The sequence below is a fragment of the Trematomus bernacchii genome, unplaced genomic scaffold (genome assembly GCF_902827165.1).
Source record: "Trematomus bernacchii unplaced genomic scaffold, fTreBer1.1, whole genome shotgun sequence".
Classification (NCBI taxonomy): domain Eukaryota; kingdom Metazoa; phylum Chordata; class Actinopteri; order Perciformes; family Nototheniidae; genus Trematomus; species Trematomus bernacchii.
The window spans coordinates 14,511,200-14,530,888 of record NW_022987720.1 but is presented as its reverse complement, the minus strand read 5'-3'; the positions used below and the strand labels follow the sequence as shown (position 1 = coordinate 14,530,888).

Below are 19,689 nucleotides of genomic sequence, written 5' to 3'. Positions count from 1 at the left end.
TAATGCTTCATTTGCAGCCTTTACTTTAAATCCAAATGATGACGTCTCAGCTCTTTATAAACTGTGTCATCAGGAGATCTAATGGCCTCAGTTAGAATAAATCACTGGAATAAAGAGGGTACAGATGCATTTCCATGGTTACATTTTAACAACAGCTTTACAACTGCCCTCTGTGTTTCCCACTTGCTTCACCTCAGCACCCTCGTCTGGCCTGGCTCAGCGTCAGCTCTCTGTGATGCTGTTTCTCTGATACATCCTCTCACTGTTTTATCTTTAAGTTCCCTTTTTAAACAGCAGAAAGCTCCCATAAAGTCAATTATAAGTTCATCATTTAATGGCATGAACACACAATACAATAAACAAAATAATGATGCTGTTCTAAAAGCCATTTGTGTTTTTTACTCTTGATATACTTGTGTTAGAGTGCAGGCATGAGCACGGTGGTTTAGTGGAGTCTTGAAGGTTATACACATCATATCTGACTAATGGCCCGGCTCTCTGTACATGCTCATGCTAATCACTTCTACGATTGATAGCGCTGCTCTAAAGCACTAATAGCATCATTAGCTGGAACTTTCCATTCCCTCGCAGAGATGTCTTTATCCTTTCCTTTGTTATTTAGGAAACAGATTGACGACATGTTCATTCTAAATCTAATTGGCTTTGATTATTTGTAAAGACAAGGTAGAACGTAAATATTTGTTTCATTTGTCCCACTGCGGCCACACCCATATATGTTAGTCCAGCTGGGGCTTTTGGTTGCCTTGGAAACCTCAGGAGAAACTCTTGGGGTATGCAGTTTTCTGGAAAAGGCAGAAAATACCAAAATGAATTGAAAATATAGCTCTCGTCCTGCAGCTCTTCCCTCTCTTTGCGTATGCACGGACTTCATACAGTCACCTGTCCGGATGCCAGTCATTTCATTCAAACAGAATTGTGATTGTGATCTTGAAGCACTTACTAGTTTCATTTCTATAAGAATTACCTACTTTTAATGTTTTGAGATAACATACAGCTCTAACTACATAAACCTGACTTGAGTTATCCACAGCTGTAAGCCTTTGGCTAATGTTAGCAGATAGGTTAACTATTTTTTATATAGTCTTTCTGATATTTACTCAGGTTTTATTTTTTTAATTTTTTTATAGACTCTCTTTATGATAAGTTATTCTTATAGCATCTGAGTTTGTAGGACAGCTAATGCTAATGCCATCTCTCTTTAACCACTTCTGATTGGCTAAAGTCTCCTTTCACAGACTTTGATTTCTATCTAAAAAAATCTATTAGAAAGCTGCAGCTGATTCAGAACGCTGCTGCTCGAGTCCTCACTAACACTAAGAAAGTGGATCACATCACTCCTGTTCTGAAGTCTTTACACTGGCTTCCTGTGTGTCAAAGAATAGATTTCAAAATACTGCTGCTGGTTTATAAAGCTTTGAATGGTTTAGGCCCAAAATACATGTCTGACCTACTGCTAAATTATGAACCATCCAGAACTCTCAGGTCTTCAGGGACTGGTCAGCTTTCTGTCCCCAGAGTCAGAACTAAACATGGTAAAGCAGCGTTCAGTTATTATGCTCCAAATATCTGGAACAAACTCCCAGAAACCTGCAGGTCCGCTGCAACTCTGACTACTTTTAAATCCAGGCTGAAGACTCTTCTTTTTGCCGCTGCTTTTAATTGATATATTCAGGCTTATTATTTTAAGGGTAGTTAAAGTCATTATTGGGGTTAAAGTCCCCTCGTAGGTGGTTAAAGTCCCCTACGTGTGCCATTTTGGTTTCAAGACCCTGGTTCGCGGAGGACACCAAAAAAGTCCTAGAAAAGACAACTTAAACTTAACTAATGTGCATTTAAAAAAGAGGAATAGTTTTGGCGAAAACAAAAAGGTACCATGGGGTACAGGAATTCGTTTTGGTTTCAAGACCCTGGTTCATGGAGGATACCAAAAAAGTCCTAGAAAGACAAGGTACATTTAACTATGTGCATTTAAAAAAAGAGGAATAGTTTTGGCGAAAACGAAAAGGTACCATGGGGTCAGATTATAATTTTCCAAAGGGGGATTCTTTTAGCATGAAACACTTTAAATAACTAAAGGAAAAGTTAAACAAGAAAGTAGAAAGAAAGGGAGGTGATAGAAAACTATTTCTGCTAAAAAGTTAGCAATGATTGAGAGTCAGAGCTAAACATTTCAGATGTGTGTATCTCACACTGCACTGTAACTTGTATTCATCTATCTTTGCTTTTAAATTTGTGTTTTTAAATGTCATTTCATAATATTTTTCTTAATGTCTTTCATTTTTGTAAAGCACTTTGAATTGCCTTGTGTTGAAATATGCTATATAAATAAACTTGCCTTGCCTTACTCCTACTTTAATAAGATAAATAGTAACATAGAGGTGCCAATTGTAACTGCAGGAGGTCGAGTATGTATCATTAGAGAGGCAGTGACACTTAAGCACCTTAATGCTTATTGTGTAACAACACTAATTGCAATGCAAATGCTTTCATATTCTGCAATCAGAAATACATCAATGTTTGTGAGGTTGTTTATTATTTCATGCCAGGCGGATAATAATAAGGCTATTCATATGTTGCTATATTTTTCAGAGAAAAATACCCCACACTTATGCAAATCCTGTTAAGTGATGGAGCAAAACAAAATGGCCTCCCTCACAATCTTCAGATAAAGTAATAGTATGGATTGTCACGGTGTTACAAAAGGATTAAGCTGATAAGTAGTGAGTCACAGTCTGACACCCGCGAGAAACTTTAAACATCGTGGGAATTCTGATTCTTGTTCAAGCTGACACGCAGCAGCCAGGACGTCATGAATACAGCATATAATTCGCTTCCCAATCATTAGTACAAAGTACCACATTTCCGTTACTGTTAATGGAAACTTAATCTGTTGCCTGAGTTTAGAATTGTAAAAAACGTGCATCATTTATTTTTCTTCTTTTAACTTTGAGACCTTCTACAAAATAAAAAGCTGCTTAATAAAAGCTCCACCAGCCTGTGTATTATACCTGCAGCGAGTTGTTGTTGAACTGGATTAAAAAACAGAAACATAATAATGAATAAAACACCAAGCAAATAGTGATTCATTTGCTTTTTACATAAATTGTTTGGTCAGAATGTAATGTCAGAGAATGGTGAAAAGTGTTTATCAAAATTCACAAATTGTTGTCTTAAAATGTCTTTTTTGTTTGACCAAAAACCCCACATTCTATTATTTTAAAGATAACAATCACATAAAGAAAACAAAAGGAGTCAAGTTTTACAAATTGAGGAGCTGGGGAGAGATTTTGTTTGTATTTGTTCTCAAAACAACAAGACGTAAAATAGTTATAGATTTATATGTTGTTGATTGTCTCATCATTTCAGCTGCAAAATAATACAATAGAGAAATTGAAAGAATATACCAGGCACCCAAAAGGTGATTACTCTGTAATATAAGTTTGTTAGACGTGTGATCCCACAGCTCTGCAGATCTATACTTGCTTTTAGCCTCTTGTAGTTGACTATCAATGTTTTCATCAAACAAACGCACAACAGTAAAAGCTACTTCTCAGCCAAGCTCGTGGGTATATTCTTTCTGCTTAAATTATAGAAAGGCAATTAAACAGTGGCTGGTGGAAGTGGAATACCTGCCAAGCTCAAGCAGCAAAAACAAACCCAATATGCCAGTGAATATTTCATTTCCCAATATGTGACATTTAACAATTGTATTTGATCACAGGACTGTGTTTGTTGGTTTTCCCACTTCTTGGTTATCATAAGTTATTTTGTGCCTGGTTTTTCTTGGCACAAAACTGGGTAATGGCACTATGTTCCAAAGCAACCCATCCAAAACGTTCTTCATGTTTGGAAGCAAGAGTTAAAGATTGACAATCACCTAATAAATTATTTCAAATGTTATATCGTTATCCGTGTTCATTCACGCAAATGAATAACAAGTTTATCCAGTTTAACTGCAAACATCAAGAACTTCCATTACTCTAAAACAGCCTAATTTACCATTCCATTGGTTTCATTTTCTCCAAATTCATTAGAGCAGGGGTTTTCAAAGTGTGGGAAGGTGAGCCTCCCGTCAGAGAACAAAAGCCGTGCCCCCCCTCCCAATTATTATTATTGTTATTATTATTATTGTTGTTGTTGTTGCTATAATGCAGGGGTATTATTATCCAGTGGAATGCCCTTACCTACTGGCCTAGTTAAATCAAAGTGGTTACTTTTGATTGAACTACTACGCTGGGCAGTGTAGTTTTACACACCGTCTTATTTGACTTTCTCAGGACTTAAAACAGTTTTTTGGGGGCAGACCCCCACAAAGAAAAAAGTATATTTACACACGTAAGGTCATCATCTTAACAGTTTGTTATGCTCATCGAGTCATCCGTGAGCAGAGCATCAAGTTGGCATGCCTATAACAGCTGAATGCGGCGATTACCATTTTGTTCAGCAAAACGCCTCACAAACTGATTAAGATCTAAAGCTTTAGTGCGTTTTGATTCAATGCTGAGTACAGCCAACCTTGACAGTCTCTTCTCTGTCATTGTAGACCGCAAATACCTCATTCCTTCCGTCTGCTTGGGTCCGAATGCTTCTCGTTTTGCGTCGTCCCGTTCAAATGAAATCGCCGCCAATCACATTTCCTCGCTCGCGCCAGGGCCGGGGGAGGGGTTACAAGGCTCGTGTCTTGTGCTGCATTCACTTGCACTCGGACATTAGGGATTTTCTCTCATAAATGTCCGATGAGCCACAACTTTTATTTCAAAACAAAGCTGCCAACTGGGGTGGCAGCTGGGGTGGCAAGGCTATTTTTAGGGTGGCAGTTGCCACCCCGGTAGATCCGCCCCTGCTTGACCGGTACTTGCTTTTGATCAAAGTCAATTAAAAAAAAAGTCAACATGTTCATTTTGGTTCTACAGCAATGAAACTGCCATTACCATTCCTTCTTACTTTTGATGAATTAAAGAGATGTGCAGCTTCCTGTGTATCATGTCATTGCCTCTGCCTTGCTGCATTTCTAAAACACCAAATTGAAAATATGTACGATTTTAAGTAACTATAGAATATAGATAATCACATGGATGAGAATCCAGCTGGTTAAACAACCTACCAATTGTTTGGTTATTATAACAAATACACACTTTGACCACAAAACAAGTGAAGGACTCATCCAGTCCTTCAAATACCCACCAACTTCTCATTCAAATATGTATTTTTGAACGCCTCCATCTTTTTGTTGTGATTAGTGCCTCTAGACATTTTAAAAGGCCTCCTGTTCATTCTAGATGTGAGCCAGGTGTTGGGCCTGATCCAAAACAACTGCTCCCTATTGTCTTTAAATAAAAGTGAGGGTGGCAGTTTGACAAAAAAGAGAGGGAGCAGCATTAACATATGCTTAGTCAACCATTTAATAGCAGTTTTAAAAGCACGGGATGATGTCCTACAGCATATATGTCTATATAATTAGCTTTTCCTGCTGCTTTTGACCTTAAATTGGAAACTGCTGCTTAAAGCAACATAAAGTTAGTTTAGACATTTGTTCTTTTTGGCGCCTACAGTTTCAGAGGACAATGAACTTATACACAGCTGTCATAAATATGGACAGCTGTAACGTTACACATGAATTTGTTCTGATTACATTGCTTAAATTAAAACTATCCAGCAGTGCAATAGGACATATCAAGCCTATTAGTAACTCTGAGCTAACTGATGATACTCGCTGGCGGCAGATAGTAGCAGCAGTTAGCGTTTAGTTAAATTAAAATAAGCTAAAATAGTATAAACCAGATTTAAAAGTAGCCTAAATATTTCAGTAACAGTGTATTACAGGATTTGAAAAGATGTGCTGGGGGTTTGTGATAATGAAATCAAACAATTACGACGATACAAACAAATGGAAAGTAAGTAGATGTGCATAAAACGGAATGCTGCTCTTTAATGTCTAAGCTGGACTCTGAGGAAAGTAAACAGACCTGTCATATACAATCTGAGAGATGGACTGTTCATAACAAAGCAGAACAGAAAAGTATTTGGGCTCTAATCCAACAGTAGAATTGTACGTCTATTCTCTGGCAAACAAGAAGCTAGTGTAAAGATCTGAGAACTGCTTTAATCGGATATAATTATTAATCAGAACAATTCCACCTCCATTCTTGTGCACTCTAGCTCACCCCATAAAACTCAAAACAGTTGTGAGGGGCTGACTCAATAAGAAGTGCTGCACTTTGTCTTGGTTTAATCAAGATTGTGCCTGATGATCAAAGCATTTATTCAAAATGATTTACCTGCCAAAGACATGACGTTTCACAGAGCTACATTTAAAAGCATTCTTTGCCTATTAAAACGTTTGTTGTGCAGACAGACTGTGGCCGGCGAGGATGGTAACATGAATTGACCGTCTGCCCTGGGCATTTTCTCTCCTGTCCACACTCATGCCAGGCAGATTTTCCTGGTGTTGATTTAAATGGCGGTGATTCGAGAAGCGGCAGTGAATTTCCGTACTATTCATTAAGCTCACATCCAGCTTGTTAGATGTATCATTATGAGGGGAAATTAGGGGAGACTGATGAGGCAGACTTTTGGCGACCTCGTGGCCTCGTCAGTCCAGGCAGGAGAGAGCTGTCTTCTCTCTTCGTCGTCTTCGTTATCAGCAGCGTTGGTGTTACTGAATGTGCTGTTTGGTTGGAGTCAGGGAAAGTGACCAAAGGGTGAATTTGAATGCCATCGCCAACCAGCGCTTCCATTCTAACAGAGAGTCCCAAAAGGTGAGAGGGAAGAGTGAAGGGAACAATAATTAGTCCGTGAGCTTGTTATTAACACGCTGATGTTCAGGCAGTGATGTTTAGTCATGGTGGCGATGAGGCAGCTGTGAGTCAGCTTTATCGTCTTAGGCCTGGCTGATGGGATTGCAGGCTGAAACAAAAACAGCCCATCAGTAATGGAAGCAATTCACTTTCACCTCATTGATTGAGCCGAAAATGACTGGAATCTGCTATCTATTAGTTGCAATAACATGCTAATCTGCAATCGTTTCATTCTAACTGTTGAGGAATAAAAACCATCATTTTGAGCTTGCAAAGGGAAATTCTGAAGACGTTTCATAGGTATTCTCAAAATACTTTATTTTTTAGCCTCAAGACACTTAATAAAACTAAATCTTAACTTGACCCGTGCCCTGCATGTGGAGCTGCACTTACAGTACAGAATGAAAAAGATTCTATTCAGCTGCTCTTACCTCAGTGAAGTATTGTTCCTTCCCTGCCTAAGGCTAAATTATAGCTTAGTTAAGTGTCTTCATCACAGTTAAATGATCAGTTTTACCTACGTAAAGAGGCTTTTTTTTGCAATTCTCTAAGAGTTATGTCACATCGTTCCCCAGCTGCATTGACAGCGCTGCTGACAGGTAGAATTACCTCTGCAGTGTTTCTTTTGTTCTGTGTATTCTGGGTATTAAAAGCTTTGCATCAAAGCGAGTACAGAGTCAAGTACAAACGGCTATAATCATCTATAATATTTTATCTATGATTTGATTGATCTGTATTTGTATCTTGGGACATCCTTTACAGATTGGTACTGTAGATCCAAACAGGGAAAGAGCTGTCAGAGAACTCCTTGACATTTAGTGAAATCGGAAACTAACTTTGCTTTAAAGATCAAACCATTTTGATCTTTACAAAAAAAGGAACTGACTTTTTATTATGTTTTCTTTTCTATTATTATGTATTTTTAACATTAAGTGTAGCCTTGGTCATTAAGCAATAATTGTATTTTTAAAAATAAAACATTATTGTGTTTAGCACTTTCAGTTCTTTCTGAAGAAGCTTTAAAACATCCACTGACCAGCAGGCATACGACACGTAAAGTTAACAACTAAGCAAGCTATGGAGCCAGATATTTCCCATTGGAGTTGGTGGGGATCACATTAAAAAGACATTAAATATTGGAGTTACATTTTTCATGTGGACCCCAAGCAATTGTTTGCTAAGACGGTAGTCATTGTTAGCAACTGTATTGGGTGGTTGTTTTCTAGTATTGTGTGTTCAGCTGGTCCGCTGCACCGAAGTGGCCCAAAGATAAGATATTGCTGCTTTGAAGGTACCATGTGTTGTTTTTCAGTTTTAAGATGGAGCTATGGAACATTAAACAAGATATTGTTCTCACGCAAGTTAACAATGCTACTGCTGGGTCAGATACAGTATATACAACGCAGGTTTCAAACATTAAATACAAATCCACTTAATGTTTTATGAAGTGGGAAAGAATTCAACATGTTTGATATACACCCACTCATGTAAGATTTCTAAGTATAAAAAAAGAACAGAGATTGCTTTGCCTGCTTTCATTTTAAATTAAACTGGGATTTGATGAATAGTGCATCTCTCACGTTGTATCTCCTCGGCAGTGACAGGGCCTCACGGTGCTTTCACAGAAAAGGCCTGCATGAATCGCCTGGCCTTCCTCGCTCAGGACTCCTGTTCCTCGAATCCGCTGTTGTGCTATCCAGCAATTGTCCTTTTTCAACAACATTCAAGGCCACATTAACATGAATCTATGAATGTTTAATTGTGTTTTTTTATTTACAGGCTGCTCTCTCTCGACCAGTTTACCACTATGTGTCCTTTGATCTGAGACAATGTTGTTGGCGAAAGCGTGCAGGAATATTTTATAGGAAATGCAGGCCATGGTACCGCAGCCATAGAGTGCTGTGTCAATGCATCCGACGCTCGGTTTGGTTATATCCTTAATTAATCAGTGATTTCCCTTATGTTTTAAAATTGCAAATTGGATATGTTAAACCTTTGAGCTATTCTTTACACTGACTGCATAGTTAGACTGTGAAACGCTCTTTATGGCTGTAAGCTAATTATGTGTGTGTGTGTGTGTGTGTGTGTGTGTGTGTGTGTGTGTGTGTGTGTGTGTGTGTGTGTGTGTGTGTGTGTCCCCGATGCAAAAAATAGATTTAAGAGAACCATACTGTGCGTGCATTGTTTTGACATTTCAATAACACATCCCTATTCTTTGTACTTTGTCCATTTATCCATTATTCATGGGGGTATTTAACTCATTCAACATTCTGATTGGCCTTGTTCCGCTATTTGGGAATGACGTTTTTCTTTGTGTGCGAGCATAATGTGCTAATGTGATGTTTGTGTTTCTACGTTAATTTATTTTGATTTTGTGAAAGATTTTTTTAGGCTTGTGTGGGCTCCATAGCTCCGGAGATACAAATGTATTTTCATCACATATTCAAATATGAGATCACAGCGGTGTTGCCGAACATCGGGCCAAACAATGAAAAGCAACGTTTGCTCAAGTCAAAATAATGTCATGCCCACACACTTGGTTGATCTTGAAGCATATTAGGTATTCATATCGTTGTGTTTTATCATAATTCGGTTAGCCTCGCTGATGCATGTCTAAAACAATCCGATGTTGTGAGCATTTTTCTGAGCTACATATTGCATCCCTCCGATTCTATTCTATTCTATATTCTGAATCAGGATGACTTTTTTCAGTTTTGTTGTACCTCAGAGCAGCTCACATCAGGAACTGAGAATGAATAATAACACAGTTTTTCATCACACAGAGAAAATGCTCTCCTCTGTAATTAGCAGAAGAACGCTGATGAATGCTGATGAGCACCTTGAATTTGAATTGTATCAAACAAAGCATTTACGCATTGAGTGAACAGGAGCACTTAAAGGTAGTTGGCTCAGAGGCCTATTTACTTTTATTGATGAAGTGGTTTTAACTTGACTGTTGAAAATAGACGGTTTGTTGGCACACCGAGTATGAACCAACACATTAAAATAAAGCAGAGAAAATGTAAAAAAAAAAAAAAAGGAGGTTTCAATGAGAAACAAGGTGAAAGGATGCTGTCCTTGCACAATATTCTTAAAGGTTGATGTTGCATAGAATGTGTTTTTACAAAGAGCCAAATGGCTAAAAGATTAAAATATTGCTCTAGTCCACGTTTCATGGAAGATAAAATAAGAGGAATGGAACCATTGCACATATTGGGGGCAGTTCATCCTGCTTTTGTTAACTTGAAGGTGCTGTTTTTATGTGGCGGGTTCGGATTATTTCTGTACACCTTTCTCTTGGGAAAACATTAAAGCGTTGGCAGTAAGAGCAACATAAATCACTGTAGAGTTTTTGTCTTTCTGTTCAATGAACTCCGAAACATTTATTCATAATATACATTTGTGGTTGAACTGACCTCAGTGTTGGGAGCTGCATGCTGGAGATTAGTCCCTGCTGCTGAGCTTTTCTCCAAAAAAAAAAAGCATTTATACTGTGATCGTTGAGTTTTATTGAATACATTTGTCTTTTTATGAAAATAATAAATAAACCACTTGGGGTGGAGAACAACACCTGTAACCATGGTAACTGAGCATTTATAATATATTAACAAGTCTCAAATGATATAAAAGACAATAGGCACTTGTGTTTTATAGAAAATACAATTGGCAAAATTAGTTAGATTTCACTGAGAAAACTTGAATTGCACTTGTGTTTAATTTACTATCATAAGGCTAAAACTATGGACAAATGTTAAAAGACAAAGGCTAACATTTTATGAAATAGCAAATAATTATTTTATCAAAAAAAGACAAGCATTGAGCAAGGACATTTGCCTCACTTCCCTTTATAATACAAACACAGTAGGTTACAAAACAGAACAATCAAACCACCATGAGGGTGAAAATGAGTTGAAAGTGTGGTGGAGAGCACATGTGGAGCGTTTCTCCTCTGCTGCACAAACCTTCACATGCATGCACACAGCAGCCTCTCATTGCATGAGGCTGTGTGGCTCAGCAGCAGCAGCAGACAAACAGAGGGGGGGCGAAGGACGGCGCGAGTTAGCACGGAGAGAGACAGGCGCTCTCATCAGTGACGGACTCACCGGCTGTGTGGACAGAGCTGTGTCGCAGGAGGAGGAGGAGGAGAAGTGCAACGGGAGGTACAAGCCGCCGGAAAAATCCGAGCAAAAAAATTGAGGAGCAAACCGCGAGAGACCTGGAGGGAGGAATGAGAGATCAGTGAGGGGAGAGAAGTCATTCGGAGCGGGGAGAGGGAGGATTGAGCTGACAAGGACACAGAGGGAGGAAAGTGCACAAAGAACCCTTCCCCGACAACGGGGGAAAAGCGAAGGAGTGCGTTCGGAAAGTGAAAAAGAAGAAGGAGAGGAGGTGGATGAGAAAGAAAGGAGACTGACAGGAGTTGAGCTCACGGGGCTTGACTGACACAAGAGCGAGGCGGAGGAGGAGGAGCGTGCGGGCAAGTTGATGAATTTGATATGGGGAGAGTATTTTTAGAAGGAGGAGCAGAGACATGAGAGGAATATTGAGATTACAGATGCTGTGTTTGAGTGGGGGGGAACAAACTAGGGTGGAAGAAGAAGAAGACAAATTGTAAAAGGGGGAGAGATGTTGAGATCAGAGTGTGACAGAACTGATTATCGGTGCTCGGGTTCCCCGCAGGAAACAGCTGTGAGTGTATGTCCGTGTGTGTGCGCATGAGTGCATCGTCTCCATGTGAAAGAGTGTTGTAGCATGTTTCTTACTGTGACTGGCGCTGGGAAGCAGGTCCGCTACAAGATGAAGCTCCCTGGGGCTCCCTGCAGGGCATCATAACACTGGTTAAAGCCAAGTGGGAGGAGAGACTGGGGACACACCGGTGACATCAAGAAGAACTCAAGGCACGAAAAGTGAGACTGCAAAGTGGGACAGAAAACAAATGAGCGTTGAAGACTTTTGTGAATTTAATTAAAGCTTGTATTTAATAGAGACAAGGAACTGGTTGCTGTCTCTGGCTCGCTATTGGGAAGTCAGTAAAGCAAAAAAGGAACACATGTAACTCAGAAGAAGAGAAACCACAGCGCTGGAACAAGGCAAGCTCTCCTTACAGACAGCACCACACTGACAATTCCCTCCGCTGTCCTCTCATTATTTTAATTACCTTCTTTTCTTTCATTAGTTTTGTTTGTGTCCTCTCTGCTTAGCCCTTGGTATTTTGTATTCTGTCCTCCTCTCCCCATTTCTCTTCCCCTCCCTCTTCCTCTTGCCTTCGCTCTCTCTGTCTCTTCCTCTCTTGTTCACTGTCACACTAACTGCAGCGGATGTTGGAGTCACTCATGTAGAAGCCACCTTGCTTGGAGCACATTTGCCCAGCGGATTTTTGTTGGATGATTAGAGCACTCTTAGATTGAGAGACCGGGAGAGATGACCAACAAGTAGCCTGGCTGCTGCTGAGCTCCACTAGAAGAGGAAGGACGACTTCAAAACCCACTGATTTCCTTGGGGGTACTCGTGGGTATTACGTTTCCATATATTGTAATCTTTCAGTTAAGACTGCATGGACCATTAGTATTCAAAAAGCCAAACAAAAATCCTGGTGTGGATTACAGTAGTGGATTTGTCCTGGAGCTACATGTGGGCTCCAGCGCTCGAGGCCTGGCTGGGAAATGAAGCCTTTCCCGCGGCTGTAGGAGCGCTGTGTGCAGCTATGGCCCTGGAAGGGCACTGTCTCCGGAGGGGATCCCCAGCGATCATCAGGAAGGGTCGTCAGCAGCGTCCTGCCAAGCCAACTCTGGCTGGAATCACTTCCACCCTGCTATCAAGGACACGCCTGCACGGCCTCAGGCATGTTTGCCTCCCTGGTGGCTCTGTGGGCCGCAGGGCCTTCTGGCTGCTGGCCCTCTGCACCTCACTGGGGCTGCTTTTATCCTGGTCCTCTAACCGCGTACTGCACTGGCTCTCCTTCCCCACACACACTAGGATCCACACAGAGTGGGCCAAAGAGCTGGCCTTCCCCACGGTCACTATCTGCAACAACAACCCTATCCGCCTCTACAAGCTCACCAAGAGCGATCTGTATTTCGCTGGCCACTGGCTGGGCCTGCTACTAGCTAACCGCACAGTGAGGCCCCTGGTTCTGGACTTACTTCAAGAGGACAGTCAGCCCTGGTTCCGGAAGCTTTCAGACTTCAAACTCTTTCTGCCCCCAAGAAACTTTGAAGGGACCAACCTGGAGTTTATGGACAGACTGAGCCACCAACTGGATGAAATGCTCCTCTCATGCAAATACAAGGGAGAGATATGCGGCGCACACAACTTCACTTCTGTAAGTCCACTTTTCTGTTTTCTTAAAGCTTTTTGCCAGCTTTGTCTCTTATCTCCTTCTATGTTGTCTTAACTGTCAATTAGCCCAGTTTAACATCAACTGCTGTGTAAAAGTTGCAAATGCATTACATCATGCTGAAACAACACATTGCTTCATTTCATTATCATGTGGGTGGGTGTTCTCTTGTTTTGGACACTGCATTAATGGCTAAGTTATAAGGCTGTAAAAGCACAATATACAAGCTGTTGTAACTTCATGTTATAGCTGACTGCTGGGGCTTTCTTGGTCATCACATAAAAAGATTAGCAAATGTTTTACTGCATGGTGCAATTATTGAATCACCACCAGAGCTTTTGGTACGTTTACGGTTGTTCAACAAAAAATGCATTGAGCTTTCGCAACGTAGAAGAAAACATGAAAAACTGTTAGCATTGGTTTTATAAAAAAGGATGAAATGGGTCATATTTGAGCTTGTGCATTGAATAGCTACTAGTGCAAAACCACAATATCAAACAGTTTGTTTTGCAGTGCTGTGCAGCCCCCCAGGACTTCCCTGATATGTCTCATATCTGTCTTCCTTTCTGTGTGGGTGCTGGTGGGTTCAGGGATTTTTGTGCCTGCTGTTTCTTATACACTCCCATGGCTCGACTGAACCATGGCAGATGTGTTCTCTGCAGTATTTCAGAAGCTCAAACTGTGTTTGAAACATTTCCTTCTGTGGTCCTTCTTTCTATCTTTGTAATGTATTATCAAAGTCAGTGACTGACAGGAAAGTGACATGGCAGATCAATAGCTGTGTGCAAGCTGTGCATGTTTTGCCAAATGGATGATCTAGTGTGTCGTACGGTTGGGAAGATGTTTTTCCATTTGTTTGTTTTGTGTCTGTTTGTAGTATGTTGAGCTCTTAAGGTCACGGTAGAACTCTGGCTCTTGTAACATAATAGTTGAAAGTCCTGCTGCCGTTACTACAGTAAAAGTAGCCACAGATGTCTCCAAATGTTCCTGAATGGTGATCTAAAGAATAACACAGTGTATACTCTGTAACAAATTCACAAAATAGATTGCATAACAACTGTTCATTATGTGCAGCCCCTCTCAGCTCGATTGTGTAAAGATATGATCTAATGATATTACAGGGCAAACACTGCCTTAAAGTTTTGGAACTGAGTGCGATTTGCCTTTTTGCAGATGGAAAGGACCGAAATAATGTTTCATTTGTTTATAGAATAACCTAATCTAACTAATTTTGTTCTTGTGCATTTTTCAAATGTGGGGGAGCCTTTTTCATTTATTTTACATGACACATTTGTTATTGCATCCTGTCACTGCATCCAAAAATAAATGAGTTTGGGTGGAGCATGACGATACTTGGCTACAATCACTGCTGCCATGATCAATGGAAAGCCTATGACCCTTGTAAATGAGCAAATTCACAGAGAGATATGAGGAAAAGTCAGTTTTCATCACTCACATTATTGTTTTCATAATTTATAATGAAAAAGATAGGTCAACATTTGTGGCATTGTCAACATTCCAATTAAGAGAAACACATCTAACTTCTCGAATGTCAAGCATTCACCCATGTCATGCAGTGGACCCCCAACGTTGAAAACACAATTGCTATATGAAGGCAGTATGATAGCAATCAGCACTTAACCAAGCATGAAAATATTCCCTTCCTTTCTCTAAATGCAGTTTATAAAATCACACGCTCATGCATTGTATTAGTCTTGTACAGGCTCAGGGTCAGCAGTAACGTGATTTGATCAAATGTAATGTTTTTAACTTTTTCCTGCTCTGGTGGGTGGAGCTGCTCTTTTTGTCCACTTTGTCCTGTCTGTTTGCCCTCTATCAGAAACAGACATAATGCCTCAGCCCACTGCCATACAAATGAAGTGCTTAATCAAAAGCTTGCCCTCAAGCCAGTATCCATTAACAATGTTTCAAAGCGACCACATCCGTTTTACTGCACAAAGAAATGTTCCTTCTTTGTTGAATTCAAATGCCAGTGTAGCATTAGAGATGTTGTGTAAGTATGTGTATGTTCCTACTCTGTTTGTTGATGTGCTGGCAATGCTCACAGGTCAGTATTTATGTCAAGGTAATGCTTTTGCAGGATGTGTATTCACTAGAATGAGCGACTGCCATTATGCAGACTGTGATGTGAGATAAATTCAGCCTATGAGCCGTTTGTTTCAATTTGAGTGTAGAAGAAGTTCACCCAAGCTGAATTGGCATTTAATGTGTCTGAACATTGTGTAAGTATGGATCAGGCTGCTGCTGATGGAGAGGAAAATGTGCTTTGAGAAGAGATGGTGTGCAAATGTGAAAAAAGCAATCTTTAGATTCAAGATTCAATATGTACAATAACTCTATGAGTAAATCCAAAGGGGGTGAGACCATGAAGGAATGAGTTACAAACACATCAACAGTGTCTTACTTATGTTGACCCCAATATCACTGAGACCAGTAATGATCTATATAACCCCTAGATTCCACCGTCTCCGTCTGCGTCGCGTCACGGCTGCGCCGCGGTTTTGGTCCGGCCTCCTCCGGCGTCATACCCTACCGGGCGCGTTTCAGAAGCATTTCAGAAGTGGAGCGTCTTGCGTGCCGGCTCGCAGTTTTTGTTGATTTGGGCATATTTCCTGGACAGGCTACTTTGTACAGACAAAGTTAATAATAACTGTAATATTCCAGTTATAAACGACATGAATCAAAGATGTGTTGCTGTATTTTAGTGGTAAAAAAATGCATTCATCATCATAATTATTCTATATATATAATTTACACAGTGCCTGTAAACCGGAGGAGAACGCTGGCATTTCTCCTCCTACTTGAAAGACTACGGAGGGATAGGGTCTGCAAAATTTGTTTGTGTGTGTGTATATATATATATATATATATATATGCTATATATGCTCTGAACGTTCCACTTCCTGCCTGCCCGACATTACGTTACGGCTGCGTCGCGTCAAAAATAGGATTCATCCTAATTTTAGAGGAGCCCTGCGCCGAGACGCTTCTGGGACGCTTCTGGGACGCTTCTGGGACGCTTCTGGGACCCTTCTGGGACGCTTCTGAGCCGTAACGCGCCGCGTGTGGTGGAATAGCACCCATTGACTAGAGTGGCCGCGATCGCCGTGAGCGCCGCGGCGCAGCCGTAACGCGCCCGTAACGCGCCCGTAACGCGCCCGTAACGCGCCCGTAACGTGCCCGTAACGCCCGTAACGCGCCCGTTACGCGCTGCAGACGGACCCGGTGGAATCTAGGGGTAAGAATGAACACGTTTAAAGTGTGTTTCTGTAGTGACATGTGGGTAGTTAAATGGACAGTGTTACCCCTAGATTCCACCGGGTCCGTCTGCGGCGCGTTACGGCCGCATTACGGCTGCGCCGCAGCGCTCACGGCGATCGCGGCCACTCTAGTCAATGGGTGCTATTCCACCACACGCGGCGCGTTACGGCTCAGAAGCGTCCCAGAAGCGTCTCGGCGCAGGGCTCCTCTAAAATTAGGATGAATCCTATTTTTGACGCGACGCAGCCGTAACGTAATGTCGGGCAGGCAGGAAGTGGAACGTTCAGAGCATATATAACATATATATATATTATATATATATATACACACACACAAACTAATTTTGCCGACCCTATCCCTCCGTAGTCTTTCAAGTAGGAGGAGAAATGCCAGCGTTCTCCTCCGGTTTACAGGCACTGTGTAAATTATATATATAGAATAATTATGATGATGAATGCATTTGTTTACCACTAAAATACAGCAACACATCTTTGATTCATGTCGTTTATAACTGGAATATTACAGTTATTATTAACTTTGTCTGTACAAAGTAGCCTGTCCAGGAAATATGCCCAAATCAACAAAAACTGCGAGCCGGCACGCAAGACGCTCCGCTTCTGAAATGCTTCTGAAACGCGCCTGGTAGGGTATGACGCCGGAGGAGGCCGGACCAAAACCGCAACGCGGCGCAGACGGACCCGGTGGAATCTAGGGGTGAGGTCAGCTTTACTTGGCAGATCCGCGCCACATTGACGCAACAGTTCTGCTTGCTTCCTCATCTTGCTCTACCTCATAGAGGGGGGCCTTATACTGTTAACGGGCCCTCGGTGGTTTTGCTAATCTCATTAGCCTGCTGCTGCAAGTCAGCAAAGACTCCCCGAGGCCTATTCATTATCACTGCATTTAGAGCACTGCCACTCTTAGACCAGAAAAGATGCTACAACAAGATTAAACAAGGGATAGGGAGCACACACACACAGACTTGGGAGTAAATCATCACAGGAATCCTTGTGTAACCTGCATGCACGATTGTTTGGAGGATCGGTGAGATTTGATGGAGGCTGGTTATTACAGGATTAAGAGTACTGAGGAAGCTTTGAACTGCCGAGCAGCAGGAGGTGTGGAGGGAGTAGAAAGGTACAGCTAAAGGTTAAGAATGAAAGAAAAAGCATCTGGTTGGGAATACAAATGTGTCCCATATATCTGGCACCACCTCTTGCAGCAGGGGTACACCATTTGCTGAATCTAGGTTAATGTGGACTTGTAGAAGGCTGGCTAATCAATAAATCTATTAGCGTCATGCTGTAGTTTATGTTGGTCTATTTTTTACTCCAATACTGATGTTCTCAGCCACCCCACAGCAAGTCCCGATCTAACAGCCGGGGATAACAGCGCTGGAGTGAGGCGCACAGGGCCAGGAAAACCATTCACAATCAAATGTAAGTGATACCTTATCAAACCACAGCTAGCTCAGCCTCCCCCGTGGGACAGATACACATCTCGCTCTCTCACAGCTCTATCGAGGTAAAGATAACTGTGCCTGAAATGACAAATTAAACAATGCTCAGATTTGGAGAGCAGCACCTAATCACACTGCTCTGCAGGGTGTGAAAAGGGTGAACCTCTCTGCCTGGCCAAGGTAATTTATCAACTCTATCCCGAGAGAAATCTCACCACCGCATAACCAGAGCAATGATCCACTGCGCTCCTAAAGTGTTTGGCCTGAGCAGGTTTGCTCAAATGTGTCTTTAGATTGTGAATTCTATAGGCACAATACTGGATGTCAGATATAGGGTTATTAATGGTTCGGCTTTTTATTGAAGCTGCTTCAAACAGTTTTTTAATATTAACAAACGATCAAATGTAATATTAAGTCCTTGTAAACCCAGTAGCACTACTGTTCCCCTCTGCTCTACAAAGGATTTGACTGTCTTTTAGCTCATTGTTTTGTTATATGATCCACAGCTTTATGGTTTTGATTTACTCGATGAAGCTATACCCATCCCCTGCTGCAGACAGTACAGAAAAGGGGGAGATCAATTGGAAAACAATTATTTTTGAATCCAGAAATCTGACTTCACACTTATGTTGCTCTGTGTCTTCTGAACCTGTACATTCCTAACTTACATGTTATATGACATGAAAAGGCAATAACATGTCCCTGTTTTGTCAACAGCCTGTTTCAGCTGCATGCAAGTTGCAAAAGTTCAGTTCATAAAGGACTAACGATATTCTTCTGTATAGGTAGGTTTTTATGAATAGGTTGACATTTAACTGAAAATGTTAAAAAGATGCAAAGTAAACTTATGTAGCTCAAGGGGAAGGGAAGTGGATTAATAAAGCAAACCTTTGCTCTGCCGTTAAGTTTTAAATCACATATTGGTGTATGTTTACCTCTAATCATTAAAATAATTGTTTTAGTTCATCTTGATTTCCTTTATAATTGTTTTTCTCTTGAATTATTAACCCTTTTATTCCTTGTGTTCTATCAATACTCTGCTCAGTTTTGCCCATGAGAATTTTTGAACAGCCTTCTACATCAGCACTCTTGTGTTAAATGTCATTATTATTACCACTTTGGCCTTTTGACATGAAGCCCTGTTTCATGAGAGGGTAGCTCCGCCGTTCAACTCTACAGTACAAGGTTTCATCGATTCAACGTTGCCAGTGTTTGCTCTATAGAATGTGTTTATGGAATATATCTTAATGCTGGGAAGAGAAGGGGCATGTACATCATGGATTTTTCTCTGCATTCTTCAGTACACACACATCTCGTTGATTTATTTGCAGCTTCACCTTCTACATTCATTCCGCAGTTCTAATTATTTGCAGTTATTTTCGTCAGCGCTTTGGGAAATCTGAAAAAAAATCTGCACCACCTGTTGACTCCCCCTCCCCCATTTTACTTTTCGCATAATAAATATAAAGCCAATGAGGAGACTGACAGGCTTATTGTCAGGGAGCCCCACGAGGCCGTCCACAAAGCCTGTTCAATTACCACTGAGGCTGAAGGGCTGCTGATTGAGTTCTAAGCACATTCAGGCAATAATGCAGGTCTCTTCTTCTCTCGTTTGTCACTGAACTTTCAGTAAGATTCTGTAAAGCAAGACCATAAACTATTGATCTGGCAAATAAACAAGAGTGGGAGTCAGGTGGTAGCTGCAGCTCCAACCACAGCGATCTCATTAACACAGGTAGCTCCGTGCTGACGGTGCACTGCACTGCAATCTCCCTCTCCAAATGTCTCGAGTG

The 19,689-nt window shown here is 41.1% G+C and overlaps 1 protein-coding gene across 1 annotated transcript in view; it reads left to right on the top strand.

Moving 5' to 3' along the window:
* The first annotated feature begins 10,845 nt into the window (after positions 1–10,845).
* The window catches only part of asic2 (acid-sensing (proton-gated) ion channel 2), a 102,611-nt gene continuing 93,767 nt past the window's right edge, over positions 10,846–19,689 (top strand). Inside the window, exon 1 of the mRNA XM_034143861.1 lies at positions 10,846–13,140. Within this exon, the coding sequence (XP_033999752.1) occupies positions 12,448–13,140 (693 nt within the window). The 5' untranslated portion in view covers positions 10,846–12,447. The remainder of the gene's footprint in view (positions 13,141–19,689) is intronic.